Consider the following 21,161-nt stretch of genomic DNA (forward strand, 5'->3'; position numbering starts at 1 on the left):
TATGGTATGGTGTAGTGTGGTGTGGTCTGGCGTGGTGTGTGGTATGGTATGGTATGGTATGGTATGGTATGGTATGGTATGGTGTGGTGTGGTGTGGTGTGGTGTGGTATGGCGTGGTGTGTGGTATGGTATTGTATGGTATGGTGTGGTATGGTGTCGTGTGGTGGTGTGGTGTGGTGCGGCGTGTCATGGTGGTGACATTTCCCATTTTTTTAGTTTTGTTACAAAAGTATCTGATTTTAATCTATATAGGCTCGGAGTTAAGTTGCTTTAATCATGACAACCTCGTGCCCACCAGAACTTTAAACGCGGGGACCCTGGGTACGAGGTTGTAATCATGAAAACTATAAACGCAATTGTATTCGTATGCTGGCGGTTACCAAACGTGCGTTACCAAAGCATTGTAATAAAAACGTGTTTAATATATTATTATTTCTGCGCCCTCGTCTAAGTGGGGATAAGGGAATATATTGTTGCCGGTATATCATTAACTAAAAAATACTGCTATTCTATACAACTTGGCCTGTATCTAGAGCCGATATCGCTTTTGAGCAAGAAATATTTTTTTCTGGCTCGGAAGGAAACTAAACACTGACCTTGTAGCAGAATATGTAGAATATATCTGGCTTGTTTAGGTTCATTGGAACGAAAACGCTTTGAAGCGACACAGGACTGAATTACTTTCTGTCCCGTTTGTCATAAATTGTGCTTTTTACTCCGCGATAAATTTTATCATTGATATGCATTGCAATTGTTATAGTCATTGAATATGTAAAGTATTTTTGAATCTGAATATATTGTTTTGAAGATACTTTAAAAAACATAAAAGGTCAAGTATTGCAGTTTCATCGACTTAATTGTTTACAATAAATTCTTATATACAAACATGCGGGTATATTTCTCGGAGCACAATTTATAATTGATATCCATATCGCGCGTTGCCGTTGTGCATATAGAATTGCGCTTGGCATGAAATGCAAGTTTGATTGTGATTCTGCTTGATCGCATACAGCGGTAAAAGTTTACGAGCCCTCCGTTTGCGAGAAATAGAATTGTTGTGATCCAACTACTGGGGGTTTCTTGAACACGCAATCTCTACGACATGCATGTTTAAAGACTGACTGTTGCGAGATTGCTCTAATTCTTACGTGATTCCTATAAAGGCACTCTCGGTTGATTCTGCAGAACCACAACGCACAAGCATATTTCGTTTAGTTTCTACATTAAAAGAAGGAAAGTCATATGTTAAAGTCGAGTTCGTGAAGTTATTCTTATAGTATGCACTTGAAATTTACATCAATCTGTAGAAAACTCTGACAAATGTTGCAAAAGTTTCTGGTTTACAAACTTCGCGCAATGTATAATTATATATTCTGTTAAAAACACAAGAATGAATATTCCGAAATATACAATCGTTTTATAACTCGAGTATAATGACATCAGAGTTAATGTTAGATTATTATTAATAAAATCTCTCGGTGAAGTGAGATTTATTTGTAAGTGTGCGAGTTAACTAGAAATAACGTTCAATGATAATGAGATAAAACGAGGGAGACCCGCTAACTTGAAAAAAAATCCAAAGTATTGTGACAGGTGTAATTTTTTTCTTCAGCTCGTTAAAAAGATCGCTATCTTACTCTGCTTCGTTCTTTAGTAAAAGTGAATGATTTATAAATGATAATAGACTCGTAAATATGTTGCTTAAACTATATTATATGCTTTTTCATTCGTATATTGGCGATTAAAAGGTTTGAGTTTTTCTTCGTAAACAGTTTAAGTTGTAATTCTGACGTAAAATAAACATTCGAGCGCTGCTACTCTTAAGAACGTGTCAAAGTAGGTTGTGGCTGAAAAAAAAAAATCCCAATTCGGCTGTGAGGGAAATTTAGGGTTTTTTGTCACAAAATTCTGGGTTGTTTTGGTTCATTAGAACGAAAAACATGAATCAATTCCAGAACTTAATACACATCCTGGTTGCAAAAAATTTGCGCGTTTTAGTCAACGATATGTTTTATCAACGATGAAAGTCATAATCATTGAAGTATGACAATATAAATTTTTATTATAAGGCAAGCGTCACTTCCGGTGAAATGGAAGTGATTGGCTGAGAACAATTTTCAGCGGTCCATTACTTTCCCATTACTTTTCCGTAATTTTCAGCTGTCCGTTACTTTCCCATTACTTTTCCGTAATGGACCGTTACTTTACCGTAATGGCCAGCGACCATGCATTACGAGATGAAAACACAGAAATTCTGAATAAAAAAGGCACAAAGAAATGCTCAAGAGAAAAATGAATTCCTTTTAATTCCAGACAGTTTAAGTAAAATGTTTTATCAAATGCTTACCAGGCTACTAATGCGAATTCATGCATTTATTGTTTTTTTCAAGTGCAAATACATGCCTTATGCCATATAATGATTTCTTATTAGCCTTGCTTGCTGGGTCTTTACCGAGAAATATCGGACCTCGATCTTTTTGTACTCTTCGAGCTCGGTCTATTCAAAAGACCTCGGTCCGATATTTCTCGGTAAAGACCTCGTGTTCGGTCAATAAAAAGTTATTATTTCATAAATGAACGGAGATACATATAAACGAGAGATATACGGAGCTTCATCTGATTGATTGCATTTTTTATTGGGGCGTTAACGGCACACCAAAGCAGCGTAGCTTTTTGAAAGGGGAGTTACATTAGTTCGAATCTAGTTCGAATTCTACTCGTTTGCATCGTCAGAATCAACGCTCTATTGTGTTTCAACAGTAATAGTATCCCGCTAGCATTGTATGCGACGCGTTGTAAACCATCTGGTTCAAATCTCATCACGGCGCGGCGATAAACGCGTCCTCAGCCAAAAAACATTGTCTATCGCGAACCTTCAATTCGCAATTGAACAATCTATAGCAATCGACGACCTAAAGAAGGCGCGTAGCAGCGCAAAGGCCAACGTAACGCGCAAAGTGAATCGGATTTCGCAGTCGATGATTTCAAGCGACAATGTTGACGTTGTCAAGGAAATGTCAACAGAATTACAACATGCTACAAGCGAATTTAAGGCTGCTCACGAGACATACAACAAACAATTGACGAATGAAGACGATTTGGGTCACTCTGCCAGCTATTTTCATACCGTGTTAGAACAAGTGCGCGCCATAGAAACACAAATGCAATCGTGGCTCAAACAACAATGCATTGCACTCAGCTAGCAACGTGGCATCGTATACCTCCTCGCGCGCTAAGTCTGAGACCAGCTCGGCAAGAAACTCAGCAAGCGCGAAAGCAAGAGCGACAGCCAAGATAGCAGCGCTTTAAGCTAAAGCTGCGTCTGTCCAAGAAAGGCAAGAGCTCGAACTCGAAGAACTTAAACTAAGTCAAAGAACTTAGGACTGAGTCAGCGGTCGCCGAAGCTGAACAAAGAGCCTACGAAGAAAGCGAAATCGAGGAAATACGCAGTCGTAATGGCAAAAGTGTTTTACATAGCTCGCCACCGGTCCAGCGCAAGTTAAACCTCGCCGATCAAGGACGCGAAAATGCTCCAAAGGTTTCTTCAAGTCCCGAAGCAAAGCCCGCTGCCGTAGACATGTCTGGACGTCAAGCACTCAACCCTGGAGCCCCCGAATGGCGCGCTGTTACGCCGCAGGGCTGCAAACGCTCGTACGTCAAAGACCTTTCTCAATTGGATAAGTTCCGCGAGGAATCGTTTCAAGCGCTAATGACGACGCAAGAACTTCAAGATGGGGTGCTACAGCAGCTGGTCGAAGAGCAACAAGAAAGCGTAATGGCGCTTACCTTACCACGACCCAGTTTGCAGACGTTTAACGGCGATCCCTTAGGTTACTGCGACTTTTTGCGTGCGTTTGAACATCTGGTAGAGCGCAAGGCAAACGACCCCAGCGCAAGACTCTACTTTTTAGTGCAGCACACTTCCGGAAGTGTGGAGGAATTGATGCGAAGTTTTCTGCCCATGCAGCCAGAGGAGGGATATAGAGAAGCGCGACGCTTGCTTAAGGAGCGATACGGTCAGAAATACAAGATCGCCGCCGCGCACGCACAGAAACTCATCGACGGGACCCCCATCAGAACAGAGGACGGCGAGGAGCTGCAGAGATTCTCCATCCAGCTGGTGAGTTGCACCAACACATTGAAGGAAATTGGTTATATAGGGAAACTGGACAATCCAGAAAACCTAAAGAAAATCGTCAATCGATGCCGTAGAAGAAAGGAGACGTAGAAGAAAGGAAACCAGTCAAGAGAGCGTAGCCGACGGAAACAGTACGCCGGCAGATGAGAACCCTACACAAGCATATCGTTTGTACGTTCGAATGTCGACCAAACCCAACGCGCTAAGGTAAGATTCTGCGACAGCGCTGGCCATCGTTCCTGTCCGCGTCAAGGCATCTGGCCATGGTGCATCTAAGACGGTGGAAACGAATGCGTTCTTGAATTCGGGCTCGAATACATCATTCTGCACCGAAGCCCTGCTCGACCAACTCGACCTTCAAGGCCGCAAGACGAGTCTGTCGCTGACGACGATACAAGGTAAAAACTCGCTCGTGCAGTGCTCCCAGGTGAGTCTTGAAGTGTCTTCACTGGATTCAGCAGCACAGCTCGTTAATATGCCAGTGGTGTATTCACGACCATCTCTACCGATCTCCCGCGACGCCATCAGTAACCAGGAAGATGTAAACCGCTGGCCACATCTTGAAGGATTATCCTTGCCAAAGATCGACACCGAAATCGGCCTGCTTATTGGAAGCGACGTCCCCGAAGCAATACAACCAATGGAAGTACGACAAAGTGAGAGCGGATGACCTTTCGCGATTCGGACCATCCTAGGATTGGTACTCAATGGCCCTCTTGGTAGAGGAAAGAACACGTCAGCTACGTCCAATTTTTTGCAGAGCACTGCTCGTCTTGTTCGTGTCTTGACAAGATTTCGCGAGGAGCGCGTGGCTATGATGTCGGATGTCGAGGCCATGTTCTACAAAGTCCGTGTCCCTCCTGAAGATCGTAAGGCTCTGAAATTTCTGTGGTGGCCGGATGGCGACCTGGATCAACCAGTGCAGGAGTACGAAATGAACGTACACCTATTTGGAGGTGCCTCATCGCCCAGCTGCGCAAACTTTGCCCTGCGGGGAACCCCCCAAGATAACAAGGCCGAATTCGACCCAAAAACAACCGAAAATGTCGAAAGAAACTTCTACGTTGATGACTGCTTGAAGTCCGTTCAAACAGATCCGGAAGCGGTGAGATTGGCAAACCAACTGCGGGGATTGTTGGCACGGGGAAGATTCAGATTAACGAAGTGGACGTCCAACTCTAAAGCCGTGCTGGAGTCACTACCAGAATCAGAAAGATCGGAGCAAGTCAAGGACATGAAATTGGACAAATCTCCTATTCAGCGAGCCCTGGGTGTTCGTTGGAACGTATCATCAGATAAATTCGGTTTCAGTATTGTAGTGAAAGACCGCCCGCAACCAGACGAGGCATTTTGTCCGTGGTCAGTTCCATTTTCGATCCGCTGGGATTTGTCGCTTCGTTTATTCCTAAGGCGAAACAAAGCCTGCAGGACTTATGCCGCTTGAAGCTCCGTTGGGACAACCCAATCCCAGACGAATACCTGGCTCGTTGGCTATCGTGGTTGAAGGAACTGGCGAAGCTCGTGGATGTGCAAATAGATCGGTTTCTCAAGCCTACCAATGACAGTTCGTTCCAACTGCATCATTTCTCTGATGCGTCGCAAGACGGCTAAGAAGCCGCCATCTACCTACGTGTAGAAGATGAGGCCGGCAATATCAAGTGTTCGTTTGTAATAGGGAAGTCCCGTTTAGCACCAATCAAACAATTCACGATATCGTTTTTCTGGACCGACAACACCTGTGTCCTACGCTACCTACAGAACAAGGATAAACGATTTCAGACCTTCGTTTCCAATAGAATTTCTACGATACTTGATGCATCTTCTACTTCCCAGTGGCATTACGTCAACACCCTTGCCAATCCAGCCGACGTCGCATCTCGGGCGTGCCCGCGACATTACTCCAGCGATGGATACACGGGCCGGATTTCTTGAGCAAGCCAAGGGCCGCTTGGCCACAGCCACCCAGTGATCTGAGCTTGGTCATTGGCGACAACGACCCCGAAGTCAAGCGACAATCCGCCACGTACACGAACAAAGTTTCAAATCTGCATCCCTTTGCAAAGTTAGTCAAGAATTTCTCTTCTTGGAGTGGGCTGAAGAAAGTCCTAGCGGTGGTTTTGCGCTACCAGGCGATGCTGAAACGTCGCGTAATCCAGAAGAAGTTAAATCCTGCTGAAGCGATCGGGTTTTCAAAGTCCATCACGCCTATTTCTGTGTCCGAAATGGTCAACGCTGAGAAAGAAATAATTCGACATGTACAGCAAGAATGTTTTAGCGAAGAACGAGAATGCCTAGAAAGAATAAACGAAAGTAGCGATAAAGATCGCAAGAACGTAACGGTTAAGAAATCGAGCTGCGTGTTCCAGCTGGATACAGTATTAAAGGATGGGTTGATACGTGTCGGCGGAAGACTGCGGAGAGCACCAATAAATGACAACGCTAAACACCCTATCATCCTCCTGAAGACCACCATGTTATTGGACTCCTTGTATACCATTACCACCACATCGCGGGTCATTCCGGCGTCGAGCACACGCTTTCCCTGATCAGAGAAGGTATTGGATCGTAGACGGAAGATCAGCCGTGAAGAAGGTCATCGGCAAGTGCTTCAGCTGTAGGAAACGTCAGTCAACAGTATGTAATCAAAAGATGGCCGACCTGCCTGAAGACCGGGTAACGCCCTCGCTGCCACCGTTTACGTATACAGGCGTCGACTGCTTCGGACCGTTCGAGGTAAAACATGCGAGAAGTCGTGTCAAGCGGTACGGCGTGCTCTTCACTTGTATGACAACACGAGTGATCCATCTAGAAGTGGCCCACACGTTGGACACCGACTCTTTCATCGACGCTCTCCGACGATTCGTGGCAAGACGAGGTCAACCTATGGAGATCCGCTCGGACAACGGAGGAAACTTCGTCAAGGGTGAACAAGTGCTAAGAGAAGCCATTGACGAATGGAATCAAGAACAGATCCACGACTTCCTGCTTCAGTGAAATGTCAAGTGGACCTTCAATCCACCCGCTGGATCTCACTTTGGTGGAGTGTGGGAGAGGTGCATGGTGAACAGCAGACCAATCACTAAGCTGTCAGATGATCTACGGGACGAAGAACCACTCACCTCAAACCACCTGCTTCTATTACGTCACCAGCCCGCCATTCCTCCCGGCGTTTTTCTGGAAAGGAAGACAATCAGAGCCGAAGAAGATGGCGTCAAGTGCAATATCTGTGCAACCTGTTCTGGAGTCGTTGGGTAAGGGAGTATCTCCCCTTACTGCAGAAAAGACAAAAGTGGAACGCTTCGAAGAGGAACGTGGCAGTCAACGACATCGTCATGGTGCTAAACGACAGCAAACCAAGAGGAGTATGGCCCTTAGCTCGGATGTTGGAAGTGTACCGCAACGAGCGTGACGGACTGGTACGATCCGTGAAACTGAAGACAAGCAGCAACGAGTTGGTGAGGCCTGTAAACAAGATCGTCCTCCTAGAAGAAGCTGCCTGATGTTGGTATGAGATCATGATAAACATTATCATTAGAACTAACGCTTTATTCATTTACTTATTTAGTTATTGACATTATTTCGTGTTTCAAACCATTTAAAAAAGGTATTGTAAAGGCTCCTTTAAAGGGCCGGTATGTTGGTTTGAAACCTTAACTTTGTTATTGTTATCGTATGTCGTTAATTTCCGTTTCGTTACTTCCTGCGACTACACGCGCAGTTGCACCCAGTTTAATGTTTCATTTTATATATCACTGTCAACTAGAGTAAGGTCACTCTATTCTACAATTGGTTACTTACGTTTATGTTTGAACTCTATCGACGGTATTCAACAGCAGTTTGGTGTGTGCGCCAACTAAAGTAAGGGGCTGTTTACATGAGCCCGGTTACCCGAGATTCAACGAAGCGTGAGAGGCCTTTGAGGTATTGAAATAAGTCTTTATGACACCAAACAAGTACATGCTATTGTTGTGGTGATTATACGACTGCCAGAATCATGTTATCTGCTCATTTCAATACCTCAAAATCATCTCACGCTTCGTTGAATTTTGGGTATCTGGGCTCATGTAAACAGCCTCTAAGACTTTTCTTTGGGTTATTATAATTTGTAAACATAGCTACGTTAGTTGATTTATTCTATATTTAGTGCATGCCTGCTATAGTATTTAATTTGTCTAGATTGCATGAATTAGTGCGGTTTAATTATTGCATTTTTAGTTCGAACGTTACCCAGTATATTTCTATTCCGCGATCACTCTATCCAATATTCCGTTACCGGATCGATCAGCCGACACCGCAGAAATTGGTGTTTAAGACGTTTCAACCCGAAAATCTAATCGCTGGTTCACAATTGTGCATTTCTGTATCGCCCTATCAAAGAGAAACCTTTTGAATATCTTAAAAAAAGTTCAATTTTTCTTCTGAATACGCATTCCGCAATCTTTTGACAGCTCATCATGCACATCTGACCGCTGTGAAATGGCCATTTTGAGGCTTAAAGTATACACAAGGTTATTAATTCAGACGATTCGTTTTTACCCTGAGCAAGCTTCAAATCTTTTGTGCAAGACATATTTTCTTGAATATTTATAAATCTTTTTCCTCACCAAGTTTGAAGTCTAAGTATCGAGAATTGCGGCTAAGCCTATACCAATTTCCGCGGTGTCCGATCAGCCACCATACCTTCAACCGCACAGTATTATAAGCTTTATCATTAAAGATACATTTTATAACCATTATCCGCGCACGTGTTACTCTATCATCGTGGTTAGTGAATTTAGTGGAGTTCAATTGTGCCGTTAACAGCACACCAAAGTAGCGTAGCTCTTAGAAGAATTTGGGAGTTACAAAGTATACATTAACGTGGTTTGATAGGAAACGTTTGACAAAATTCAATTATAAGTTGCTATATGTCAGCCGGCCAACGAATAGAAATTGTCGGCGCTTTCACAAGTTTATATATCGCCAGGTTTTTTAAAATTTGTGCGTGTTTTTGCAAAAGATCGATAGACTATAATCATTATTTTGACCAATGCCAAAATTACATTTCTCACGTTTGGAACGCTAAGAATCTCTCCAGGAGAGAATGTATAAGAGGTATTACAATGCAACGCGCAAAGCAAAATCGTGATTTTCCCTCCTGGGGCCAGTTGTATAAAATTAGCCAATCAGTCTGAATCAGAGTCATGTATTTCGGAGTTATTTTGGATTTAAGTATGCAAAGTGTAATTTAGGTATAGTTTTATGCAACCGACCTCCGATGTATAGATTGGTAGTGCTCAGTGCTTGCTCGCTCGCTGCACCAGCAAATGGAAAGCATCGTTTCAAGGATACTTTAAAAAGCATAAAAAATCAAGATATGGAGCTTCATTGACTTAATCAATCGTGTAAGTTACGTATGCATCACTATGCACGCAGCTACATTTCTCGAAGCCTAATTTATGCATCGTGATGCATACGTAATTTACACGCGTTCAAATCCTGGTGCTTTGCAAAAAAGTGTCGAGGTTTGATTGTGTTTCTGCATGCTGCAGAGCGGTTAAAGATTACGAGCGCCTATATATTACCCAACATTTCGTCTGAATTTTTTCCAATGAGGCGTTTTACAAAAACAAAATACTTGTGATATTATCCCAGCGCATTTACTCTTAGGAAAGCGGCTAAGTAAAGGTTTAACTGCACGCACATCTCCAAATACACTTGGTATTTAAAAGCCGGTAAAGTTAAGCTCGTACACACGCTACTCGCGAGTCGTGCTATTTCTCGCGGTCCGTACTGTAAGGATTAATTTGACACTTCTCATGTATTGGTAGGCTAACTTTCGTTCAGAACAAGATACATGCAGGTTTGGCAAAAATGTAGTTATTTATATCCCAACTGACCAGCTTCGTGAAGTTAAGATTGCGAAACAGAGAGAAGTCACGCACTTGAGCCAAAAGAGCAAATCCTCATCGCTTTAAATATTCTGCTTCTGGTAGTTTGTGACAAGTCATTGGTAAAACATTAGCTTTTGACAAGTGAACAGTATCTGGAGTTGTTAAGGATATAAGTTTGCAATGAAACAGGAGACATTATTAAAAAGTTACAGCCGTACCCGACTCATAGACATAGTTGACGGAGTCATCTAAATAGGGTTGAAGAAAGACTACTATTATATAACATGTACAGTGTCATGTCCTCTAGCAAAGATTCCCATTCATTGTATCGACTGTATTGATCTCGCCGGAAGCGAAATGAATTGTTTTCTATTTCCGCAAATTTTTCATTAATTATCGTTGTATTTGGAATGCGACCAAGAAAACAACTCAAAATTGTGGATCTTGTATAATTCTCTGACATACTTCGTTTCTTTACAAGAAATCGGACTAATTGCTAACGCAGCTAAATGTGTGTAATATGGATATGTGTCACTGGATGCATGTTGAACATTGCGAATGATTGTTCTCAAATAAATGTTGCTTCGTGTATTAGAAGTACCTCCAAAAAATATTTTAATGGAATATATTAATTAATGTTTCTGTTGAACTACGTAAATGGATGGTCAAAATAATTTGAACCAAATTTCTGCATCAAAGCGATGGCGCTATGGTGTTTCATATTGTTTTCTTTCCGTACGACAGACCAGGCTTGTCATAACAAACGATGCCCAATTACAACGTCGAATTCGCGTTCTTCTGCCGCAGGCTCAGAGATTATTTACTAAAAACAATCTGCATCACTGGGGGGAGGGAAGAGTTATTGATTTTTTGAAAGGAGGAATCTAACTGCGAGTGTGATGGCGATTATAATAGTGCTGGTGGAATTGCAGCTGCCATTTGTTAACCGTCAATTTTTCTATTCTATTCATTTGTTCAGATCTAATTATCTGGCAAAATAAACAGAAATGATGGAAATGCCTTTCGTTTCAACCAAAATGTTGTTTGCTTTAACGATCTTGATTTACTTTGGTGGAAATCTGATCAATTGCAATGAAGATATTCCCATTTGTGACGAGCAATTAAAACAACTGAAAGAAGACGTGAAAGACTGGGAAAAGAGATGCGTGAATGAAAGTCTGGAAAACTTGGATGAAATTGAACGATATTTTACTGAAAGTCAACGATCTGACAATGAAACTCAACGATATTTCAATGAACGTCGGGGAGAGAATAATTCCCCTGGTTGCACCGCAGAAAAAGAATATCTCCAGGAGAGAATGCGTATGCAGTCAGAGATGTGCTTCTATGACGGTAAGCTAAACGATTCTTTGATTTTTGTATTATAGGTGTATGTCTCTTCTTTTCGTATTATGTTAAAAGAACGACTGCCATCAGTCATTCAGTCTTTACCTACCAACTATACATGCAGTCGTATTAAAATTAGAACATTTTATAACTTCTTCGACTTGTAATTACACCCACTGTATTTTTCATTTTCGGTAACCATTTTGCTTTATCTCATGACTTATCTCACCCAAGCTGCATGTGTAGAAGCAAAATCTTTGTGTACAAGCGAAGCTTGTAGTTAACGCCTCTGTAGTTGTCTGAACGCTTTACGGGATTCGCTGAACGGGGATGGTATATGATGTGTAATTTCATGCATTGTCCTTTGGAACTGGCGTCAAAGAGCGTAAATGAACAAAATTTCGTCATGTTCAATATTTGCTGTTCATGATCTGGTCATAAAACTCATAAATAGTATTAGAGGGACTCAAGGTTTTTGATGCCGTTGGCCAGGGAGTGCAAAAACATTGGGGCGAGCGCGATTTTCCATACAAATCTATAATGAGTGAGGGAAATTTACATTTGCGGATTTTGCTTGATTTATCCAAAACAATTAAAAAATTGCCAGTGGCGTAGGAAGGGGGGGGCACTGGGGGCACGTGCCCCCCCAAGATTTTTCAAGAGACCAAAAGTGCCCTTCTTGGAAGTGAAAAGAAACAAAAAAGTATTTACTATTTCCCAATAATCCTTAAATTGAGAGGGATTTGCGGCCATTTCAGAGGCCTATATCTCAAAATTTTCTCGGGGGAGCATGCCCCCGGACCCCCCTAGCAGTACGAAGCCCAAGAAATACGAAAAATGCTCTGCGGTCGGCGGTCCTTGAATCGAACCTTCCCTATATATATATTTTTATTAACCATTTTAACCGCCATTTTTATTAACCAAAAGTGCCCCTAGAAGCTGGTGCCCCCCCAACCTTTGGATGCTTCCTACGCCTTTGAAAATTGCTCAATTTGAAAGATAAATGGGTCTTTTGTTGGTATGCCGCGGGAAGTATATGTGAAATTTTGCGACTTTGTCGAGGTGTTTTTGCGAGCTTTTTCGGCCTGGATATACACAAACACCATCTATTAAGGTGGTCCACTACAAATTGTGATTGTGGTACTTGTATAGAATCATTACTATGCAATATTGTGTTGTCCTTATGACACATTTAAATCTTAACTTAATGATCCGAACAAGAAACATTGCCAAATAAACTTAATTACCCAATGTTGAATTGAAATACTAAATACAGTTTTGATTTTAAAATGATCATGTGAACTTTCCCAACCTATAAGATGCTAAAAGAATAAATATGGGAGCTTTCGAATGTAACAATTACAATGAAAGATTGATAATGAAACTAAAGATGAAGTTTTACATTTTTTTAAGAATATTTGTATTTGTATGCAGTGTGCTTGTATGTATAGATTAGAAGGAGTAATGAACAGTCATTGTTATGAAAAATTTACAAAAAGAGTTGTAATAATAATTTGGAATAATTTTACCATACATAAAAGTAACATGAAAATGGGTTATCAAATGTTTCCATAGTGGTCCTTATGGTAAAATTGAATTCAATAACACACAGATGGTATATTTGCTGCAAATTAGGTACTGCAATATAAGGCATGGTCAAGCCATTATAGTTATCAAGGTTCCTCAACAACTTCATGGTCAAGGATGTGTTTAGAGCAGATGAACAGAAATATTTTAGCAACTCAAGCATTGCTTTATTTCCAACTTCAAGTTGAATCTACAATGTCAGAAGGGTATTGCACAGAAGATATTATTAATTTGGAACATTTGGTAACAATAAACATCACTATCATTGAAGTAACAATAAACAATACTATCATGACTCTACCTTTAATAGAATGAAAACAAACAAATTGGCTTCATATAATATATTGGTATCAAGAGGTATTCAACAGAATAGCTGTTTTAAAATTATGTGTTGGCTTGATATCTATCAGTATCAACAGGTATTCAACAGAATAGCTGTTTTAAAATTATGTGTTGGCTATGATCTCGACATGTCTTGGGTCCACAAAACATAATGTTTCCTTTGTTCGCAGTAAATAAGTGTTAATTATTTTATTGTTATTAAGTGTACATGGTGTAAATTGCCCAGCCATGCTTTTTACCTAAGAATTTAAAATAAGTTTGCCTCAACTATATATGATTAAATCAAGCATTAGGCTATAACTATAGGTTAATACTAATTAATGCCTAATCTTATTAATACTGTACGCATGGTTTAGTCAGAACCAGAGTCTGTCTAAACAATCGCAAGCACACAGGATTGTAACCTTAAACTTATTTGGCTGTATATTCTCTTGAGTATATTAAAAAAGTCTTCCAAGTAACCAGCTATGAACTGAAAAATGACAGTATGACAACAGGCGAAAGAGATTTAATTTAACAGTGTTAGTTCACCTCACGAGCTATCAAGTTACATATTATCTTTCCCATATCATAGATCTTCGTATTTTGGTTAAAATTTTCCCATTTTAGTGTTTTATCGACACAAAAATCGAGTTAATAGATGGTGATTGTCTATATCCAGGGGTGCAAACAGCTCGCAAAAACACATCAAGAAAGGCGCAAATTTTAAAACTTACCAGTCTCTGATTCACAAATACTTCCAGCCACATATCAACAAAAACCCATTTATCCTCAATAATGTTTGAAATTGAGCAATTTTTTAATTGTTTTGGATAAATCGAGCAAAATGCGCAAATGTAAATTTCCCTCACTCATTATAGATTTGTATGGAAATCACGCTGGCCGCGCGCTCGCCCCAATGTTTTTGACAAATAAATTTGGATCGAATTTTAAAATTTATCCAGCGAACAATCACAGAAATCACCACATTTCTGCATTAGTTTTTTTCGTTTATAACTATGCAAACCTGTACATTAATACGCAGTATTTGACTTCAGCTGTAATTTTTTTCAAGGACCTTATCCTGAGCAATATATGTTCTTGGCGAACGACACTGCAATCTTGGCTGTCGATTTAACGACGCTAGATGAAACAGTCGTCGTAGATGGAAAAGGAAGTATATATACGCTGGACATTGACATGAAAAATAAGAAAATATATTTTGCGGAATGGAGGAAAGAGATTCGTCGGGTAAATTATGATGGAACTTCTGAAGAAATCGTTGTGAAGGATGCTAAGACACGGGGATTAACAATTGATTGGATAGGACGTCGTATATTCTGGAGTGATGACTGGAAGAATATCATTAACGTGGCGACTTTAGATGGTAAAGACAGCAGAACGCTGATTAAAACTCCCAGGCCTCGGGATATAGCAATTGACCCCATCGAAGGGTGAGTGTTTCATAAATCGAGAAGTAATCGCAACAAGAGCTAATTATTGAGTTCAATTTAAGAAAAATATTATAAGCATAAAGTCAGATTTGTAAGAAAGATTTTTGCGACGTTAGTAAATATATTTTTCGGATTTTGTTTTTTTCGATTTGTTTTGATTTTTGAACATGAATTCGTTCTTCCTGATTATTGTTCAGTTTTCATGACTTGTCAGATGCTTTTTCACATTGCCGAACCTGCCTTAACGGGTAAAATAAATCCTTCATATCCGTTCTTCAGTGCATGCTATGTAGATGATAATTTTAATTTACAGTTTGATTCAGCTCATAACTCTACCTATTGAAGTGCTGTAAAAACACTGTAAAAACAGATGGGTCAAAATGACCTATTAGCAATTGTCGTTCTAACTCATACTTTAAGTTAAAATAACCACACAAAAAGGGTTGTTATTAATTGGATGCATGTGGGACAAATTGGTAATTTTAACGGAAAATGATTGGCGAAAAAGACCTTTCAGATTGCAGCCACAAAAAATCTCACAATGCTAATCAAATATACATATACTGCATGTATTAATATACACCATTATTTCATCCAAGAAAATATTCTCAATTAGATTTTTCAACTCCAATGGCTAGAAGTCAATATTCTACAACTAGAAACAATTCTCACTGTGTTAAGTCCACATTCTCTCTATATATTCTGCATTAAATTTATGATATGCAGACAGCCAACAAGTCATTGTATTATTCAAAATGTTCATACTTATAACTTAGCAATAAATACTAGCTCCTTCTGTCATGCATCAGCATCATTGAATTGATGTTAACCAATGTTGTTGATGCACATTTTTCAGTCTTCTCTTTAAAACATCCTGCTACTTTGTTATCTCTGGGAAAAAATTATAGAGACTTTAAGAACTATAATTACAACTTTTAAACCCACAATGACACAGTATTTGAGTTCTTAAATTCTTTTATTTGGAAAAATTATCTCCTGGAAAAGAAATATTTTATAGCTTTACATAATGTATACATGGCATGAACAAAAAAATTATCACAAAATGCATGTACTTACATTTACAGTATCCAAAACTAAAGCCCCAGTTCGACTTCAAGTTGTTTTTTCCTTGTATACCAAGCACATGTATGATGATCATCTGTTCCCTTTCTCTATGAAATATAATAATGATGATTTATTAAAAGTATTTCCATGTATGTGGCTCTTCGCCTTCTGAAACTAACTATTTACTGTTTAAGCAGTACAATATGCTGGATTATCGATCAACAAAGATTCCCTTATTCAAGGCAGGCTTTAGCTTTTGCAGGCAAGTCAGTTTTAACTGCATTCACAAACATTGAGAAACATGATGTTCAATTTTTCTAATGTCAATAGCAAGCCGATTAAAAGTCTCTTGGAGCCATATCATGAAAGGTGCCACGTTCCTTAATTGAAATATAAATTAGAGGAGCCGCAGCAGATGTTAAATTGTAAGTATTAACAACATAAAGTTGCAATTTAGGATTCTCAGATATGATCACATTATGCAATGATATATGAACAAGCTTGAGAAGATTTAACTCTCTTCTTTTATACACAGGCAACCATGTTAATATAAGAACTTATTTGTATTTACATATTTACCAAGTACAAAAGCTTCACATGCATTCTGCAAACATTGTAGATGTTTTACCTGGTAATCAGGCAAGAGGGTGGGAACCATTATAACTTAACGTCAGTTGCTTCTCATTAATACAATTAATTAGTAATCATATCAACATACCTAAAATAACCATTTTTCCTACTAGATCACTGGACATAAAACAGGAATATGGCAATAATTGATTAATATTTTCTCATTAGTAGAGGTTATTGAAGTGTCTGCAAACATAATTGAAATGTATCGCCACTTGCAGAATATACTAGAAAGATAACACACCTTTTCCATCCTCAGTGACTTACTTTTTCAAATAATTTACAATCATATGTCAGTTGTCAAGGATTCTTGAGTCGTGTTTGCTAACTCTGCTTTTAACTAAAAACAGTAATTTATGTTGTAATATATTTCTCATAAGTAACAAATAATTCTTGACAACTTAATGGTGGGCCCAACAAGGTTTCAGATACAGAATTTAAACATATGCATGGTATGCATTAGAATTTAAACATATGCCTATGGTTGAATTGAAGTGCAGTAACATTTCAACAATCACCAAAGTGCTAAGGATTATACTCTTGTCAGATCATATGGGCCGTTGTGAGATTTAAATCATTTGATCGGAAGCGATAGAAGACAACAGACCAATCGTGTAATACCAAAGTGTGAGCAAGCCACTGGACTGAATATTGATGCACTAAATTAAAAAAAAACATGTCTGCTAGAAATTATTTAACTTAAACCGTCATCTTACCTGCATTTGTTTTATAGTATGTATCGTTATGTACAAGCAGAAACAAGCCTGTATTATCAGTAAATAATCTTCTAGAGGAAAGGATATAATCTTCCGGGAACATATCTATATATAGAAAATCATTAATAGCATATGTGTAGCATGGACATACTTTCGAATTTATCGATCAAATCGTTCAGATTTTTTTACTTTAAGACAGCGATGAGGTCTTCATATAATGATTTTTTAGTAATATCAACGACAAATGATAATTCGAGTGTTTTATGAGGTAATAAATTGAAAATTAAACGAGATTTACCTTAAGTTGAAGTTTGATGATAATTCTACCAAACCGTAGTTACGTACTTCCGGCTAGCATGAGACTTTAACAATTGTGGACACAGCCTATAAAAGTGCAAAACTCGGACATTCTATTGTAACACAGAATTTTGAATACATTATCATCAATAATAGGTTTGTTATAGCATCTCCGAAACACAGAGACCGATGAAAAACGCAGATGCTTTAGGACCACGTGATTTCACCAAAGAAATTAGTAATTTTGTAGATTTGGGCTTCCTTAGCTTCAAAGTTCTACTCAAATAAGTCCCACTCAAATAAGTAAGATGTAAAGTGCATTCTAATGCCGCGTTCAATTCTCGTGAAAGTTAATCAGCAACAGTATTTTGTTTGCCTGGGCTCGGAGTGAACGTGACCGATAACCAATTATTGCGAGCTATCATGGCCCATAGGCAAATATCTTTACTAACATTGTCACACTCTATAGATTTGAAATTTTTGCATCCTCCCGTTTTATTTAAATATGTAACGTCTGTTGTATTATCTGATTGAATTCGGATATGCGTTTCACAGGTGCTATCAAGAAGTGATGTTAACACAAACTTTATCGCCAGAAGTTCTAAAACGTTAATATGAATTTCATTTCGTGTGCAGACCACAGCCCTTGTGTCCTAGTTTCGTTAACAACGGCTCCCCCACCTATATGTGAGGCATCAGTTGTCTTACTCAAATGAGCCGGGATACCATGATCAATAATCCTAGATGCAGTTGGTAGGGAAGATACCAAGCACTTAATTTCATTAATACTGGCCTGTGATAGACACCATAATTTTTGTTCAAAATCCCCATGTGAGTGTCATAATGCTAAGGTCTTATCACGCTCTAGTGCTATATAGTTTAACGCTACAAATCCAACTCCAGGGAATGTAGAGACAAGATCCAATAATAGAAGGTAACTGTCGAATGGTAACTTCATGAAACTTTGATAATTATACACAAGAGCAGTAATTTTATAATTTTCTTCGCCGTGAGCAAAACAGTCAATGTAGTGGAGTTTAATAAAAATCCCGAAAATTCCAAAGTTTGCGTTGGTTGAAATACCGACTTAGAATGATCTGGTACAAACCCTAGTTAGTCAAATAACTGACCTGCATTAAAAGTAACATCTTTGGGCAACCGGAGGGAATCTTCAATGTAAATGGAGTCATGAATGTAACCGAGACAAGAGTGACCAAATTTTGATTACAGTGTGTTCGACAGTCGCATCGCTGAAGCAGTAAATTGATAAAGTTTCCCTCTCCAAGATAATTTAAGGTATTTTCTATCGGACGGTATTATGGGAACAGAATAGTAAGCGTGGCGTAAATCAATAGCGGTCATGAAACAGCCAGGTTTCGTGAGTTTGAAAGCTATTTCCAAAGTGTCCATTTTGAACTTGCGTCAAGTGACAGCCTCATTAAGTCTTTTAAGGTTAAAAATCACTCGAAATTTTCCTGGCTCCTTTTTAGGCCGAATAAAAATTGGGGAAAAACCCCACCACTCTCAGAAGGCGTTTCCTGAATTATGTTTTCAGATAAAAAATCAATAACTTCTTTATCAATAGCTTGTTGTTCAGGAATAAAAAATTTGTATTCCGGATTAAAACTTGTTGGTGAGGTGTCGTAATCAAATTCAACTTTACAACTGCTTACAAAAACTTAAGACAAATGCATCTGACGTAATTCCTTGCCATTGCCCAGCTACAAACGCTAGCTGTTCAGAAAACAATTCAGTTATTATAGCGAAAGTATTGATCTGTGGGGAGCGAGTGGAATTAACTCTGATTCGGCTTGTTCTGGGTGGAACTGAACTTCGCGTCTGGTCTTCGCTGATACGAGCCTCTGTCGCCGAAAAAAGACTGAAGGGTAGAAAGTCGTTGATTGTAATTATTTCCGCTGTTGCCTCTCATTGAGGTTGTACGACCTGTTCCTCTCGCTAAAAATGACGGGTAAGGGTGAAATCTCTGTCCACGCCCCCTACGGGAACCAGAGAGTTTTGTTCGGAGTTTATTAGCATTAGCGACTTCATCAATTTCTTTATCAACATCATCCCCAAACAAGATTCAACTCTCTGTTGCCAGAAAAAGCGAAAACAAGGGCATAACTTATCCCGTTGTTTTATCGCAAGTTTGAGTAATAACATAAATTGAGGAGATAAAATAATAATATTTGGCACTTTTTCATGGAACTGTCCGCTGTTCGGGTGGCTTGTTTAAGTTGCTGCCAGACAACCTTGTTGACTTTTGCAGCGACGAGTGAATCGTAATTTTCAGGTCGCAGATACTTTTGAGCTCTTCCAATTTAGCCTTGGGTAATCAATCTGTCACAAGCTCGCTGATGAGTTTCGCCAATTTCTCGTCAATGCTTGCCTTGTTTTTTCAGCAGCAAGGTCGTCAAACGAACTCGAAGTGCCGGCGGTTTTCGGCTCATTAAGATAATTCTGTATCATATCAGTGTCTTGGGGCTCGACCTGCATTGTTGTTGACTAGTTTGTTCATCCGGGTGATTACACGCCTCTGTTCCGCCAACGTAATCTTCGAAGTGCTTCAACATATCATCTCGCATGTGAGACATCTTCTCGAACACCATGTCAGCTACAGACTCTAGCAACTAGTTTTTTAAAGGGGATAATGTACTTGTTTGATCGGTCGGGGACGGTTCTGTGCATTGGTGTTCATTTCTGTCCATGAATGCAACTCAATGGCCAGAAAATCGCGACATGCCCATTGCGCAAGCGTACGCGCAGCCAAATATGGCGTCGGGCATTAATATGAAATTATTAGTAACTGTTTAGAAGAAGTGCAATAGAAGTCTACCTATGAAATATTTTCAATTTGTTCTGTTCATGCGTTGCCTTTCACACCCAAATAGACACATAGGACTAAATCTGTAATATTGTTGTATAGTAAATACGAGGTCCAATCCGAACGTGAAACATGGAATACGATTGCTTACTAACCTTATAAAAATTTACAGAAAATCCCGCATTTCATGATATTAAAGCATCTTAAACAAGTTACTTAGCACCGCTTTTCCATTTGTGCCGTATACAATTAGAAGTTTGATTATTATACTACACATCAAGGCTTTCATTTGTTAAAATATGCATCGTCGGCCAGGTCCATTTTGTTCCTGAAGAAGCGATGTTTTACACTTTCAGACACAGTTACTTTGCGAATGTAATTGTGAAAGCCGAAACTCGAATTCCCTGTCTTTGAACGCAAAGTTTAAAGCTTTATACTTGGCGAAATCCATCGAGCAATACATCAAAATAACGCTCAGAAACAGCGCTTTCATATACAGTGCATTTTGCGACAAGGCGATGTTACTGATCAGCGTACAATGCGTTTGCATATTTACTTCCTGTCTCGTTACCATGTCAACAACTGCGACGAAACATCGTGAACACCGAATCGCGCAATATAGCGGGAAATTAGAATTCTACTCAAGACTTCTCTCCTTAGACAGTGACATGCAAATATAATGCTAATTTATGGCAAACGCCCTCAGTGTTTATTCTAATTCAAAATTTAAATGTGAAATAGTTGTTGATAGCAAGCATTGCCCAAATTTGATTAAAAAATCCGATGTAGATATCGAAGTCGAAGACGAACAAATTGCCTTTACTGTTCATATACCGTTCGAACAGCTTAGCAGTTGGTACAATATAAAGAAATCAACATTAGCTGACTATACATACATACAAATACTGA

General features: G+C 39.4%; 2 protein-coding genes and 1 long non-coding RNA gene across 5 annotated transcripts; 2 read left to right on the forward strand and 1 right to left on the reverse strand.

Annotated features, from left to right (window-relative positions):
- The first annotated feature begins 3,577 nt into the window (after positions 1-3,577).
- LOC114542552 lies at positions 3,578-4,228 on the forward strand. Its single transcript, XM_028562072.1, has one exon. The coding sequence runs from the start codon at positions 3,578-3,580 to the stop codon at positions 4,226-4,228; it is 651 nt and encodes a 216-aa protein (XP_028417873.1).
- Positions 4,229-10,994: 6,766 nt separating this feature from the next.
- LOC114542556 (low-density lipoprotein receptor-related protein 4-like) lies at positions 10,995-16,118 on the forward strand. The gene is made up of 3 exons (XM_028562077.1): positions 10,995-11,364; positions 14,342-14,720; positions 15,983-16,118. The coding sequence occupies exons 1-3, from the start codon at positions 11,019-11,021 to the stop codon at positions 16,104-16,106; spliced, it is 849 nt and encodes a 282-aa protein (XP_028417878.1). The 5' UTR covers positions 10,995-11,018; the 3' UTR covers positions 16,107-16,118.
- On the reverse strand, positions 15,309-20,793 carry LOC114542558. Of its 3 annotated transcripts, XR_003689680.1 has the most exons (6): positions 20,408-20,793; positions 17,430-17,515; positions 17,132-17,236; positions 16,504-16,755; positions 15,798-15,892; positions 15,309-15,611 (listed from the first exon to the last, which is right to left on the reverse strand). It is a non-coding gene; the product is annotated as an uncharacterized LOC114542558 (long non-coding RNA). The 3 variants fall into 3 exon arrangements; XR_003689678.1 differs by having other exon boundaries at positions 15,798-16,755; XR_003689679.1 differs by having other exon boundaries at positions 15,309-15,716; positions 15,798-16,755.
- Between the last annotated feature and the right edge of the window lie 368 nt (positions 20,794-21,161).

This window comes from Dendronephthya gigantea, unplaced genomic scaffold, assembly GCF_004324835.1.
Source record: "Dendronephthya gigantea isolate DGI-Jeju-01 unplaced genomic scaffold, DenGig_1.0 000364F, whole genome shotgun sequence".
In the NCBI taxonomy this organism is placed as follows: Eukaryota; Metazoa; Cnidaria; class Anthozoa; order Malacalcyonacea; family Nephtheidae; genus Dendronephthya; species Dendronephthya gigantea.

What these genes read in the sequence shown, in the direction of transcription:
- LOC114542556 (XM_028562077.1), top strand. Translation starts at nt 11,019, where the DNA reads ATGATGGAAATGCCTTTCGTTTCAACCAAAATGTTGTTTGCTTTAACG. An exon ending in AGAGATGTGCTTCTATGACG is followed by an intron (nt 11,365 to 14,341) that starts GTAAGCTAAACG and finishes ATTTTTTTCAAG; the next exon opens with GACCTTATCCTGAGCAATAT. An exon ending in GCAATTGACCCCATCGAAGG is followed by an intron (nt 14,721 to 15,982) that starts GTGAGTGTTTCA and finishes CTGTTTAAGCAG; the next exon opens with TACAATATGCTGGATTATCG.
- LOC114542552 (XM_028562072.1), top strand. Translation starts at nt 3,578, where the DNA reads ATGTCTGGACGTCAAGCACTCAACCCTGGAGCCCCCGAATGGCGCGCT.